General features: G+C 41.9%; 1 protein-coding gene and 1 long non-coding RNA gene across 3 annotated transcripts in view; one reads left to right on the top strand and one right to left on the bottom strand.

Moving 5' to 3' along the window:
* Positions 1-15478, bottom strand: part of SLC44A3 (solute carrier family 44 member 3) — a 62774-nt gene that overhangs the window by 13815 nt on the left and 33481 nt on the right. For both annotated transcript variants that reach the window (XM_037498995.2, XM_037498994.2), the window contains exons 11-12: positions 10837-10993; positions 8428-8511 (exon numbers count right to left, since the gene is read on the bottom strand). In XM_037498995.2, the coding sequence (XP_037354892.1) occupies positions 8428-8511; positions 10837-10993 (241 nt within the window). The remainder of the gene's footprint in view (positions 1-8427; positions 8512-10836; positions 10994-15478) is intronic.
* LOC119235564 (uncharacterized) lies at positions 5579-11059 on the top strand. The gene is made up of 4 exons (XR_005122855.2): positions 5579-5747; positions 8401-8568; positions 8745-8814; positions 10849-11059. It is a non-coding gene; the product is annotated as an uncharacterized LOC119235564 (long non-coding RNA).

The following is a 15478-nucleotide window of genomic DNA, read 5'->3' as shown; positions in this document are numbered from 1 at the left end:
GCTGCTGGGGGAATGGGCATGTGGTCCAGGTGCAAGTCAGGGAAGGAGTGAGGAGGATGAGCACTCATAAGATGTCAACAGTATCTTGCAGAAAAAGAGAAGGCTGAGGTAAGAGGAGAGGAGAGGTGGCTTGGAGAAGGAAGCTGGGGGCTCAGTACCATTAATAAGAGGTACCCATCCTCTCTGGAACCCCAAAGTTCACATCATTCTTCTGTCCCTGTGAGCATGGACTTGGCTTCCATGTTGCCCAAGGGAGCGGGGAGGGACATAAGAGTTCTGCTTGAGGCCACCAGAGCAGCTCACATTCCTATACTGCGTGGGGTGACACACCTGCTGCCCAGGGAAGCAGAGGGCAAGGAGATACAGAACGGAAAGTAATGATCAGAAAAAGTTCTTCCCTCCATGTGACTCTGGTTGAAGCACCCCCTCTGGACAATCTGGAGTGGGTGCGCTAGGATCTCTGAAGTTCTGGGGTCTGAGTTCCTGTGGAAGGAGGTCCTAGTGGCAACCTAGGTATGAATGCTATGGGGTACTCTTGACACCCTGGCTTTGTATTTCCACAGCAGGGACCTCTTTTAGGGTGATACCTCTCATTAGTTTCAGGGCAGGAGCATGACTTCAGGGTCTGGGTGATGTTTGAATGATTGGCAGAGCACAGGCTGGCTCAGCCTTAGCCATTTTCGGAGAAGTGTCTGCTCAGCTCCTCAGCTGTCAGTTTGCAAGGAGACCCCACGGCAAAGTCTCTGGAGACCTAAAAGAGGGTAGGCTGGTCTTTCTGATTCAGGGATGAAACATTAATAAGCTATTTCCACAATGTAAACCCCAATCTGCTCTTTAGCTATTTAAGGTAGTATATTTAATCTTCATCTCTCAATTGTTCAGAATTTGGATCAGAGGGAGACAATGACCTGTTTGGTGTCTAAATCCCCACACTCAGCTGTTACTTTCCTCCTGTCCAACCTGCAGCAGGTTGCTACTTAACCTTTCTGATCCTAAGCATCCTCATCTATTTAAAAAATAAGAGGGATAAAAATCTCTCTCACACAGGATTATCTATGAGGACGAAAGCAGCTAATATAGACGAAGCATTCAGTATAGAGCTTGGCACATGGCAGCACCCAGGATGGGCCGCATACTTTAAAGGGAGTCAAGTAACTGATGAATAAGACTCAGTTGCCTCCCAGGAGGGTTCTTCAATTGACCGAGAGCTCTCTGCCTAATTTATCCTCCCTTCCCTATAGTGAGGCGATATTCATTCGACAAATATTAATAGCCTCTCCTAGCAGGCAGAAGAATTTCAAGTCAGGAAGGACTTCAGTAGCCCACCTAAGATGGCAGCTGCTCATGTGGGCCTTATCCCCAAAGGAGGAGAGGGTGCTAAGGCCCACTGGGGTAGAGGGCATTAGGGCCCCACCCTCCTGAGCCCTGAACCTTGCAACACGCCCACAGCAGGTGGGAGCTGGGCTCCAGGGAGGCTGCTATTCTCAGGGAAGGCACTTAAAGCCACAGCCCTAAGTGCAGCAGGGTCTAAGCCATGTGCCAGGAATAAGATAGTTTTCTTCCAGACAGTCTGGGGCCTCTGACAAATAGGTGTCTTAATTCCTTTCTATCTAAAGCCAGGGTAGTAGCATTTGCCATGAAACAGCTGGGCTGTGAGGATTACTGTTGTCTATAAATGGGTCTTAATACAAACCATCATATGGACACAAATATGAGTTTCTTTCTAAAACATGCACACATGGAGGCCCCTCTCCAGGGCTCTCACCATCAGCTGGCTGCCCCAGAATAGCTCCCAGCCAGTGGGTGGGGGTGAGAAGATTCAGAACCTTGCTGTCATTGAAAAAATAGCTGCCCAGATGCCCCGGGTGAGGCTACCTATTATGGAGGGGTCAGCGAGTAAGAGAACTGCATCCTCTTAAGACCTTTAGATCATTTTCATAATCTAGTTAGAGAAGTTGCCCAATAGTCAATCCTTTTTTCCCCCTGAGATGCACATGCTGCTCTGGGGAGAGGAGGGAGTTATTGGAGATCAGCCAGCTGGCTGGGGATGAACCAAAACCTGACATGGAAGTCACCGAGAGCCTGAGCTATTGATGGACTGCGAGAAAGGGGATCATTGAAGCTGAGCTAACTGCAAGGAAGGGGGCAGGGAGGCTTTGTGGTATTACAAAGTCAAGTTGGCCGCAAAGGTTTACAAGACAGAGACCAACATTATGTAGGCTCAAAAAAAAAAAAAAAAAAAAAAAAGCATTGGCAGGCACTGTGGGTTGGGGGGTGGACTGTGAAGTTGGAAGGGGAGAGATGTATGTATTTTCCAAGTAGCAGCAAGTTTTTCCCTGCACTGCACTTACATTTGGGGTCTTTCTGACCAGTATATTTGTTAGTCAGAAGGATAGGAAGTCATGAGCATTTCTGATCAAACACCAAGAGGTCACAGTCTGTGCATTTACTTGGTAGCTCATCTCTAGACAGATGCTGGACTGTGTACAGGCAGGCCCGAGGGTCTGGCCCTCCCTTCAGGTGGATGATTGTGAAGTACCCCAGAGATTGATCTGGCCCCCTGCCATCTTGCATTATGACTGCTGGTTGGAATAAGGTGTGAAGGGTGTTGCCACTAGGCTACTCTCTTCACCGTCAAGAGTGACTAGGGTGACTGGCATTTTACCAGCATCACATCCCCCTTATTTCATTTATTTCTTGTCCTCACCCTGCCACAGCAGGACAGGAAGCATCTCTGTATGCAGATGCAGATAGCTGGCTCCTTCATGTCCATTCACATCCTCAGGCCACTACACAAGATTCTGGAAGCTCAAGATCAGGGCAACATAAAACCACTCCTGATGTTTGTGATTCCAGGGAATTCCTCACCGTGGATAAGTACAATGTGAAAAAAATGGCCCTGTCCTTTACAATGTGACAGGAAATCATGCAGTTCACCTATTTTCCATCTTGCCCACTCCCATGCTAAGTGTCACAGTGGCCACACAGCAGGATGGCGCCCACCTGTCCCTGCTCTCAGTCAGGCACCCCTGCAAGGGTCAGAAAGCTGCAGGAAGGTTTCCAGGTGATTTAATTTGACCCCTTCATTTTGCAGAAGGTTAGTAAGGTGGAGGAATTTACTCAGGTTCTCCAAAGAAGGCAGATGCCAACTGTTGTACACCTTAAGAATTTCACCTTTAACTGGTGTTCCTCCCAGGGGACTAGAAAGGAAGTAGTCCTTTCACTTACAGGAGCACTAGCTTGATCTCAGTCCACAGCTCACTTCCTACACCTGTTTCCACTTCTGCTAGAAGAACGAAGGGTTGAGGGGCCTCCCTGGTGGTGCAAGGGGTTAAGCGTCAGCACCATGAAGCTATCTGTGGCCACTGCAGAACGAATTCGATCCCCAGGAGGGGAGCTGACCCACATGGCACAGCAGACCTTTCCTCTCTCGCCTGCTGCTCCCGTCAGCAGTGTATTTCAGTCAATCTGTCTGTTCTGCTCCCCACTCTATCTCTGGTAAATCCTCTGAACCCCCACACCTCTGGCCTACACCCCAGTTTTTTTATGCATAAGTAAATAAAAACAAATCTAAAAAAAATAACTGCAATTGAACCACACAGCCAACCCAAGAGCACTGGTGATATACTCCTTGCAAAGTGTTCTTTTCCCAGTTTGCAAATCCCAGCTCTCCCCATGTGCACGCTCACAGGCTTGCAGGGTGGCCTGGACAGCCAGATATCTTAATATAATAATGAATTCGTGTCCTCAGTAAACTAAGTAAAACACCAATTTTGGCTCATCAATGACACATTTTAAACAGCTTTAGTTATACACTTTGTACTTTACTGATTGATAAATAGCCCTGGGTTGCATATGAAAATGAAAATCCATGAAATTTTACCTTTAAGAAATGAAAAAAGGACATACTGAAAAGTTCAGTTCAATCTGGAACTGTCAGGAAGAGTCCTATGGCCCACCAGTGGATTTCACTTACAGGAACACTAACCTGAAACCAACATCAGCGCTGGCATAGATGAGTGTGTCTGTAGCAGATAAGAGATGTGCACTTAGGAGAAGCTGCATGTGGACACCATAAGGACCAACAAGATGGGCTCACTTGCAGAGTTCCACAGGGGAACATCTCAGCCAGGTCCCTAAAAAGTGCTGCAGCTGGGAAGCCTGCAGGATCTGCTTGCCTGAAAAGCTGTGAGAAGAGCAAGTATAGCCCCCTAGAAGTTTTGACACTGACTTGCCTGAAGAGAGGAGGTGCAAAGGACAAGTCTTTACTGGATCTGTAATTGCTGATTCATCCCTAATGCCCTTTCAGTCTCCACACCTTTTCTGTCCTCCTCCACAAAAATCTGCCCTGTAACAAGACTTGCTCATTGATTTGTCTGGACCCTGACTTGGACAGTTGCCAAAGAGAGCCACCCCAGAAAGGAGGTATAACTTTCTCCTGGCTGTTTAAAAATACATAGTGGTTAAGGGATGGCGTCCTAGAGTCAAAACAGACGTGAATTCAAATTCTAAGTCTGCCATGGACAATGTAGCCTCTCAGTTTCCTCATCTGTAAATTGGGGATAGGACCTCAAAGGGCTGCAGTGAAAACTAACAACAGGAAAAGTGCTTGGCACACTCCTCTGGTATTACAGAGTCAACAGCTCACAGCTATTGCTGCTGTTGTTCCCAGTGACTGGCCAGCCAGTATGTGCTCTGTACTTATGCCTGTCAAATCGAACCTCTTCTACGAAATGTCTCCTAATTGCCAAATCAAGCTACTTTCCCAGTTACCAATATTCCCCTTTCCTGAGTTTCCAAAGTCCTCAGTCCAGTTCTTTAAACAGACACTGAACTGTTACATAAATGTCTTGTGCAAATGCCTCATCCTCACATTCCCAAACTGACTTGTCAGCTCCCTGAAGGCCTAGCTTTGCTTTATATTGATTCTGTACACCATGGTCTGGTCCTCCTTATGCCCAGGTCCAAGTGGTTTGCACATAGCAAAAGCACCTAGGTGTTGGAGAAATAAAAGTGTGACCCATACATGTACAATTTTTCCAGGCATACACACATTTAATATGTATGATGCAGAGAGACAGGTAAATGAGAAATGATGAGATATAGAGGTTTTATCCTTTACTCTGCAAGTGAATTGCTCTGCAGCCTTAGGCTGAGAGTCTATAAAATGTAGTAACTGTCCCCTGCCTCCCTCCCAGAACTATGAAGATGGATTATGCTTTTAAGAAGTAATGATGAAACACAACCAGCTCCTTGATGTTAAGTTAAGAAGAGCATCTGGGTTCTGATGGCAACAAATAGATCTCGTTCGCTTTTAGCATTTCCCAGCTCCTATTGCACAAAACAGAAAATAAAAGAAGCCTCGGCTGCTCTAAATCTGATTTCCAAAGAAATCTTCTCCTAGTAACTCATTCCAGTGCCAGGGAATTTTTCAAAAGGCTAATCTAAATTCCTTCTCTCACATTAAGCTGACTTTCCTTTGTCTACTGCCAAATGACATCAACAATTGTTCTGACCATTGTTACATAAGAATCATTTGTATTCTTAAAGTAGTAGACTTTCTAGTAGTAGATTTAGACCTGAAGTGATCTTTCCCTCCTCATCAGTCTTCACATCAACTGTTTTTCTTTTTTTACCATTCTTTCTCCTCTTCTTTCTCAGTCCTTTGAAACTTGGGTCTCCCAGCACTGCCCATGCTGGCAGCATGTCCTAGTCCTGTGGGGTCACCCACACCGCACCCCCTCCAGGTAAGATGCTCTGACAACTGGTTGAGACCAAGACCTGGCACACAGGCACCAAGACTAGATCTGGTCTATCCCTGTTTCCACCACTGGTTTACTACAGATAGGGCTGTCTTGGCCTTTTTGTGACAATCACACTCACTGTAATTCTGTTAATAAGGATCCCTCACTTTTTTAATGATAGTTATAGTGTGGTATGCTACTTATGATCTTGGAAACATTTTGCACTTCCAAAAAAGGCACTGGGTTACTATAAGTTGGTTACATTTCAGAATGCAGAAAATAAGCCCTTTGGGGTCACAGGCAGAGAAAACAATATGATATGGTGGCTTGCAAATGTGTTTTAGTAGCAGAGAGCTGTCTTCAAGTGAAACCTTTAGTGGAATCCCAGAACTAACTAAGCAAAAGTGGAGCTCCTCTGGCTAGAACACAAGGTAGGGTGGTTGTGGTCCGGAGCCACAGCCCACCCTTGTCTTCCTCACCCATTTTTCCCATCCTGAAATGGTGGTCTCTGCAGCATCCACAGGGAGCCCACAGGCTTTGACAGGGCACTTTGAAAACTAGGAGAGAAAGACCCGATGCTGTACACAACAGTGAGGTGGGATGGCATGTGAGCACCTCGTAGGACCACATGGCCAATGTACCTGGATAGCAAAGGTCCCAGTGCTTGGCTTTCTAGTTTATATTTCTTTGACTTTATGTCTATAGTTTTTTATGTCTATAGTTTTATCATAGTACATGGTAGTGATTCATCAGAGAACCTTTGTGGAATAAGTTGGTGTCTGGATATAGGCGCAACAGCTCTAGGCAGAGCAGGGCTGGCATCTACATCATGATGAGACATTCAGAGCATTTGGCTGGACTTACTGTATAACAACTATTCTGGAAGGTGCCATGTCATTTCACTGTGTTTTATACATGCTGGCTGAAGTCATCCAAACAATCCAAACTATAGTCTAAGATGTACTCCAAGATTCTTAAGGGCCCTAAAAACAGAGCTTTACTCTGAGAAGACCACACTTTCCACTGAACAACGAAAGGTACTATTATTACCACTTATAAGATATTATACACAATGGTCTAATTAATCCCTTTCTTGCAAATGGCACACTGACTTCTAATTGTGATGGCAATAATAAGAAGTACTATTCCAAGTGAAATTTCTGTGGACATTTAAATTGTGAAACAGCCCGCAGTTACAAAAATACTGCTTTGTGAAAATTTCACTAAGTGCTATTAAAATTTCCTAAATTATCTACAGAAAAATAAAACATATATTTAAATTTCCATCAATTTGAAAGACCTAGGAAGGAAATCTGAAATTCACACAATTGCAGTATATAATTTTTCTCTTTTTAAAAGACATATTTATAGCTTGATAGGGAGAGCCTGGAGAAATATATTAAAATTAGGGGAGGCAAAAGAAAATTGGGGAGGCAATTCTTTTCCTATTTCAGGAAAATTATAGTTCTTAGAGAAGACATTGGAAACTGGCTCTCAGCTGATATATATTCATTACGCTAGGGTTTCTAAAGCTTCCTCTCCTTTTTATTTCCAAAAGAAAAACATATTTCTTTCAGAATTTTAGGCATGGCTTTAATGACTAAGTTTCTGAGGTAGGATATGCAAACTGGTACCCAGGAACTAGGTTCTTCAGGCAATCTGCTCTCCTCTGGCTGGAACTGAGCATATTTTTCACATTAAAAAAATAGAGTTGTGGGCCTCCCTGGTGGCGCAAGAAGTTAAGCGTCAGCACTATGAAGCAATCTACAGCTACTGCAGCAAGAGTTCCATCCCTGGCCAGGGAGGTGACTCACATGCGCAGCAGACCTCTCCTGTCTTGCCCACTGCTCCCCTCAGTAGTGTATTTCAGTAGCTCTGTCTGCTCTGCTCCCCACTCTGTTTCTGGTGAATCCTCTCACCTCCCCACCTCCACACCTCTGGCCTGTACCCCAGTTCTTCTATGCATAAATAAATAAATCTTTAAAAAATACAGCTGTACCCCCTTATCCATGATTTCACTTTTCACAGTTTCAGTTACCTGTGGTCAACCACCATTGGAAAATATTGAGTAAGGTATAGAGAAAATGAGATGCTGAAAGAGAAATAGATTCATGTAATTTTTATTAGGCGGTATTGTTACTTTTGTTCTATTTTCTTAGTAGTTGTTTTTGATGATGATCTCTTATTATGCCTATTTATAAATTAAACTTTATCACAAATACATATATATACACATATATACACACACACACATATATATACATATATATATATAAGAAAAGACAAGGTATATGTAGGGTTTGGAACTAGGCATGGTTTCAGACCCCTCCCCCCCACGGGGGTCTTGGAACATATCTCCTTTGCATAAATGGGGACTACTGCAGTTGAAAAAAGTCAAAAGAAGAACATTTCTTCACATATAAGTATGAAATTCATATTTCAGTGTCTGTAAATAAAGTTGTACTGGAACATAGTCATGTGCATTTATTCACAATCTTTCTGGCTGCTTCGCTACCACCACGGTAGAGTGGAGTAATATGACCAAGACTGGATCGCCCAGAAGTCTAAAATATTCACACATTCTGGCCTTTTACAGAAAAATTAGCCAATTCCTAACCAAAAGATAGAGCCTCCCCTCACCTTTGGTTTCCCGTAGGTTTTGGGGCAAGAGGTAGAGATGTACCTGGTTGAGACGATGCAGGCATTTGTCAAGACACCAGAAACAGCAGAAGCAGCATCTGAACACACACCTCGACCATGCATGACGCTGTTGGGATGAGGTTCAAAGTCAAAAGCACAGAGTCAGACAAAACATAGCAAAGAGGTAAGCTGGCACTTTCTGAAGACACACTGTTTCTGCCTGGAGATGTAGGCTCTTAGGAGTACTTCTCATCAAGTATGGGGGAAGTTCTACTTTGTACCTGCAATTCTATTAGTTAATCATTACTACTCTACTATTACTACCACTATTATTACTACAAGCAAAATTCTCTCTTATAGGTTTACCTGTTATGATTGCTGCTGACTTCAGTAGAAATTGACATGGGTTAGTCCACATTTCCTAGCAAAGGTAAACTTGTCCTGGTCCTATGAAGAATCTCCCTTCTCTCTTTATCTCCCCTAAGTGTCTTCAATTGTAAACTTTACACTTGCAAACCAAGGTTTATATTTATGAAAAACTCACATCCCAAAGACAATAGAGAATGGATCATAGATACTAGTTGTGCTCACATAAAAGAGGAATCAAGTTTAACTTTTTTGGACATAAATCCTATAAAGAGAATTTCAGGACTAAATTACAAGGGGAAAAATTAATCTTCTGAAATATGACTTGAACTCATATGTAGCTCGAGTGAATAATTTAATGAAACTTTGGGGGAGGAGTGATTGAACAAACACATCCTATCCACTGGGGAGAATAAAAAAAAAATCCCTGAAAACAACCCTGAAATAGTCCTCCACGAGGACCCCAGGAATAACTCAGCCTTATATGGACATTTTCTTGTCCCAGTGTTAATTCAGTTGGATGAAACTTGATCTGGATGCTTTTCAGCCTGGCTGCGGTTGTGAATGAGCCATTTAAAGTAGGAAAGATCACACAGTGAATGTGTGAAATGTTTAAATTGTAGACAGTACATTGTTGTAAAAGTGCCTTTTTTTTAAAAAAAAAAATCTAAGTAAGGACACATTTCTCCAACAGCCTCTTCACGAAAAAAAAAGCTGGCCCCTTGGTCCTTCTGGGGAGTGAAGATAACTTTTTAGAAATCTCAGAGAGATCAACGCACCCACTTCTCTTTTAAATTTGTGGAAGGTGATTTTCTCTAAGAGTTTAAGATACCTAGTTCTAGGAAGAACAACAAGTTCCCTCCTGATCATTAATTTATATTTATCTATTGCTAATACACACACATATGAATATGTTTCTCCCCAATTCCTATTCCAAGTTTCCTAAGATTGAAGGATCGATACATAAATGTAGCTAAACAATATTTTAATAGAATACAAGAAAAGCATACCATGATCAGGTACAATTGCTTATCATGTAGATATTTAAAGATAAGGAAGCTAGATAATTTCATGTGAAATTAGTCAATTGTTCTTAATAGATAAATCTTGAGTATGGACTTAAAAATATTGACAATTCATGTTTCTATGTAAAAGAACAAACAAAAACAATGTTAGATATAATTATGAATCTATGTGAAAAATTACTACAGACACATAGTATATGCAAAAGGTTGGAATCAGGTAAGTATGTGAAGCTGATTAAATCACCAACACTAAGGAGGGGATGGGAGGAGATTAACGTGTGAGAACAGAAAAGTTGGGAAAAGTCCAACCTTCCCTTGTTTGGCAGGCCAGAAATACCATGAGAACAGCTGTTTTCCTGGTGTTCTGGTTTCCACTGGCATTCATACCCAAATGTGCATGGAAATAAAAACCAGGGAGGAGAAAACCCCCAGGCACAAAAGCCCTACAGTTTTCTGTCCTTTGAGCTAAAATTTAGGTCAGCTTGCCCATTTCTCACTCTTAAGTGTGTGTGTTAGTATGTGTGCAAGCACACCCTCTCTCACACTCATTCAAACTCTCTTCCTTTCTCCTTCATGCTCACCAGTAACTTCCAGTAAACCCTCTAGGAAACAAAAGGCAGAAAAGATGTTGGCTTGAAAACAGAAACAAGAAGATACTATTCCAATCTTGTAGTATATTTTCTTGTTTTTTTTTTTTTAAAGCATGATAAATGTCCACAAACACTTGTTTAAAACTTCATCTTAAGAATCTCCCTCCACCCCACACATGAAAGAATTCCTCTCCTTCGTTCAGCATTTAAATAAGAAGGAAAACCAACTAACTCAGAACTATCCTCTTTTTACCTCACATCCTCCACCATGTTGGAGAAAACCCAACAGACAAAACCATAAATGAAGCAGAAACTGAGGGGGAAATGTGCCTGGGAGGGGAGGGACACAAGGGATTTTGAATGGACGTGATCACAGGTCACATTCCCGTCCTGAGACCTGCTGTTGTGTTCCAGTGACTAACTTTTCAGTGTCCAAACCCATCTTCATTGTGTATTAAGTTGCTGCCTTACCTTGTCTTTCAGGCTGTTATAAATGAACAAGAGAATGGTTCTTGGAATCCTCATCACAGTGATTAAAAATGAGCCTTTAACAACTGTTCCTTGATGGTAGAAAAAGAGAATGGAGAGGGATGAAAGGATTGGGTGATCAGGAGGGTCACTTTTATTTCTGGGAACAGGAAAAAAAAGACAGTATTAAAACACTTTTTAAAAGGAACAAAAAACTGTGGTTCAAACCATTAAATAATATTAATACATTATTAAGAGTGATGGCAAAAATTTTATATTCTTTGGTAGCTTAGGTCCAACTATTTTTTGGGACTAAGTTAATTCCTTTTGGCTCCAAACAGAATAGATGATGAGTTAAAATAAACAGGTTTCCCTCTTTACAATACCTCCTCCCGCCACAAGTCCTGTAAGTGGCCTATTCATCTCATTTTCATTTTCGGAAGTTTAATTATATAATCATCTCTAAGGTTTAAATTACACATGAGCACACAGAAGTGTTGCCAGCATTAGCTTGGTGATGAAAAGCACCATGAAATCACATGACCATGATCAGCAGCCAGAGAGGTAACAGTGAGCTCAGCTCAAAGGGAAGGCCAGAAAGCCTTGGAGCTTTGGCTTCTGCACAGCTCTAGGCTCCTGAAATTCAGCTGATTTCAACTCTGTTCTTTAAAGGTCACTTCAGTGTGAATCATTTACGGGACTTGTCATGACACAATTTCCAAGAATGCAATCGTCACTTTCACAGGCTGGGGAAAAAAGTGAAAAAGAGCAGAATGGGCACAGCCATCCCTCCCCCTCCAAATCTGAAAGATAAAACAGGGAGGGCTGATGCACCCCCTTCGTTGACCCTCTGAATTCCCACTGGTGCCAATTTTGGAAAATGAGGTCCTTTCCGAGAAGCAACTTCACTAAATCCAAGTGAAGCTTGATTTCTTCATAATGGATTATTCTACAACTTGCTCTGGTTGCTAATAAGTCATTATGAATTAAGGTTGTGGCAAAGGCCTAGGTTTTGAGGCAGGAAAAAGAATGCAGCCAGAAATGTTTTCAAGAGTTGGCAACAGCTGTTATTTGCTGTTACTTAAATCATCCAGGAAGGAAAAGAGAACATAAAAGTAATATTGGGAGCAGAATAACTGCAATCAAATTGTCCCACAGAAGGACGATGTGTGTTTCAACTCAATATTACTGAAAGTAGGAAATACCAGGAAAGCTATTGCTGATATGAATTCATTTTGATCTGATAAACTGTAAGAGTGGCACAGGCCAGGAAAATCTGACACAGTTTTTCCCTTTCCTATTTTTTTTTTTTAGAGGAAGAATGTTTACTTTTCCACTTAGGAGATTTATGTGCCTTAGAACTTACTATGGTGCTCAAGGGGAGATGCAGGGAGATGAGAACAACACCTGCTTTCCATCTGCTAGGGAAACAGATGATTCATTGGCTACTGAGAATGGGGGCCTTGGAGTCTGGTCCTCTAGGTATGGAAGTCTGGGGTTAGACATCATCTTTCTGAGAAGCTTTTCACCATGGCGAGATTAACCATTTCAGGCCGTCAGCCCTTGCTCATCACACAGGGCTGAGCTGGAATAAGATGCAGAGGTTCCAGAATCTGGGTTATCACTTGATGACAGAGACCACTTTTAAAAAAGAAAGCCCCAAAGACCCAGGCCAGCTCACAGAATCAGGCCTCACTCGATATGTGCCCTGAAAACTAGACACAGCCCCCTCAGAACAAGGTCAAGTAATGTTCGTGAGACCCCCTATTTTCTCTTTTTACACAAGTTTTCAGTTTCAAAGGCAACACCATCCTGTCATCCTTTCCCTGCTGTATACTGGTTAGAGCCTTCAGCTTTGTCTCCTTCACAACCAGCAAAACTTGCCTCCAGGAAGATGATTTGATTACACCTGGAGAGGCTTAAAATAACTCATACCTCTCAAGTGAGCCACAGTGTGACAACTAAGGGAGGCAACACAATGCTGGATGGATTGGATGACCCAGAAACGAGTGTCCTGGGAGGTTAGGGCCTCTGGTTAGCCTGGCTTGTCTGTCTCTAGGAAGAGCGAGTGCAGAGCACCATCCACCCCTGTTCTGTGGGTGGTGGTAGTGAGAAAGACTGGGCAGTGTAAGAGTCCATGTTTCCAGATGTGCCCTCAAGCCTAACTCATCCTGTCTTCTAAACCCAAGACAGTCTTCTAAACCCAGGTGCTTGGACGTGGGCAAGGGAGCCAAGGCCCCAGGACATCAACAAGCTTCTGGACAAAGGTTCCATGGCCTCATTCATCCAAGTCTTATAACCCCTTTGGGTCATGGTTCATAAGCTGTTTTGCAGCTACTAATCTCTTGGATAACAGAGATAAGGCCAAGTGAGGAACTTCAGTGTCCTAGCGGCAAGTTTTTGTTCTAGTTAGATCCAACCCAGTGGTCATTAAGAAGTCTTTCAACTGTATGAAAAATTAATTTTGTGCTGAGGCTCCTTGACGAGGTCCGGGCTGCATGGGATGGGTAGCCTGCCATGTAAATCTGGCCCCAAGCAGAGCAGTACCACGCAGTGCCACCGAGAAAACATCCGTTCTTGATATTTCTTTCTGCAAAATCACCAGAAGGTAGGGCTGTGAAGAAACTACCAGGTTCATCTTTCCAATCCTAGTGAAAAATGGAAATTGCCTTTATTGGGAAGAGCAGGGTTTTTTAGCTGTCCTCGGCAGCTCTCGCTGGAATTCATGTCTCCTTCCTACATTCCTTAGGCTTGGCTGTAAATCCATTTCCTTGCTCTTTCCTCCATGAATCCAGAACAGCTGGAAACCATCTTTGTAAATTTGAAAATGATGATGAAGTCATGCCTCAAGCGTCCCTTCACCGAGTCAGACAGTTCTAGCTCCTTCCTATCACCTCCCTAATCACATCTTTAGGCTCTGAGTTCATCCCTCTTCAAGCAGGTGGTTGTAAAAGGGACATTTTACAGGTCGCCCACACCCTGGTACTTGACAGCTTTAGATCTCTGAGTGCTTAAATGAATGACAAAAATGAACACACTCTGCTATTAATACATTTAATCCTCACCCTGTGAGCAGGCTACAACATGACATTAAAGAATTGTGAACTTGTAGATAAAAACCTTGAGGTTTCAAAATTGGGCACAAGATCAAAAAAAAAAAAAGCAGAACCCTTTAATAAATGAAAGACTAGTGCTAAAAGTATATCAGCATACATTCATGTTAAATTAATTTGTTTATTTTTATCAAAGTAATAGGGAAAGTACCTTAAAAGGTCAAATAATACTGCCAAGCTTCACAAGCAAAAGAGCAGTTTTCTTCTAACCCTAATTTTCTCTCCCTAGAGATAATATTTTAGCTGTTTCCTCCACATTTCAAAATTACATGCTTTTAGTACTATTTCTTGACTTTTTCAGCCTCAGCTTTTATCCATGGACTTCCCACTGTGGAAGAGGTTTAATTCTCTTAAGCTCCCCAACATTCCTATTTCCCCATCCCCCCACTCAGTATAATTATTTGAAATATTAAATGTTTTTTGAATTTCACTGAGATATAATTGACACCCAATATCATGTAAGTTTAAGGTGTACAACATGTTGATTTGATATACTTATACAATGCAAAGTGATAACCACTATAACATCAGCTATATATTATAAATGGTCAGATAATTACCATTTCTTTTCTGTAATGAGAACATTTAAGATCTACTGTCTTAGCAACTTTCAAGCATGTAATGCTGTCTTTTAGTTATAATCACCATCCTGTATTATATCCCCAGGACTTACCTTCTAGCTGGAAGCTTGCAGCCTTTAATAAACATTTTCCATTTTACCCAAGCCCTTAGTCCCTGGTAACCACACTGTTTTTTGTGTTTCTATGAGTTCAGCATTTTAGATTCCACATATAAATGATATCACACAGTATTTGTCTTTCTCTGCCTGACTTATTTCATTGAGCATAATCCCTCAAGGTCCAGCATGTTGTCACAAATAGCAGGATTTCCTTGTTTCTCATGGTTGAATAATATTCCTCTGTGTGTGTGTGTGTGTGTGTGTATGTGTGTATCACATCTTTATCCATTCATCTGCTAACACTCAGGCTGCTTTCATATCTTGCTGATTGTGACTAATGCTACAATGAACATGGAGTGCAGATTTCTCTTCAAGATCTTGTTTTCATTTCCTTTGGATTCATACCCAAAAGTGGGATTGCTGGATCATATGGTAGTTTTATTTTTCTCAATAATATTTTATTTCTGGGAGTTCTATTTATTTTTTTTTTCATGAACCTCCATACTGTTATACTATTACATATAGTGATTTACCAATTTTTATTGCTGCCAACAGTGTACAGGGTTCCCTTTTTTCTACATCCTCACCAACATTTGTTATTGTCTCTTGTCTTTTTTGATGATAGACATCCCAACAGGGGTATGGCGGTATCTCATTCTGGTTTTGATTTGCATTTCCCTGATGATTAGTGATATTGAACACTTTTTCATATACCCTTTGGTTATTCTATGACTTCTTTGGAAAAATGTCTGTTCAGATCCTCTGCCCATATTTCAATTTGATTTTTTTTCGTTACATGAGTTCTTCATATATTTTGGAAATTAATTACTTATCAGATATCTAATTTTCAAAT

Source organism: Talpa occidentalis, unplaced genomic scaffold (assembly GCF_014898055.3).
Source record: "Talpa occidentalis isolate TD23 unplaced genomic scaffold, MPIMG_talOcc4v2.1 talOcc4.9, whole genome shotgun sequence".
NCBI lineage: Eukaryota > Metazoa > Chordata > Mammalia > Eulipotyphla > Talpidae > Talpa > Talpa occidentalis.
This window is presented reverse-complemented; position numbering and strand designations above follow the sequence as displayed.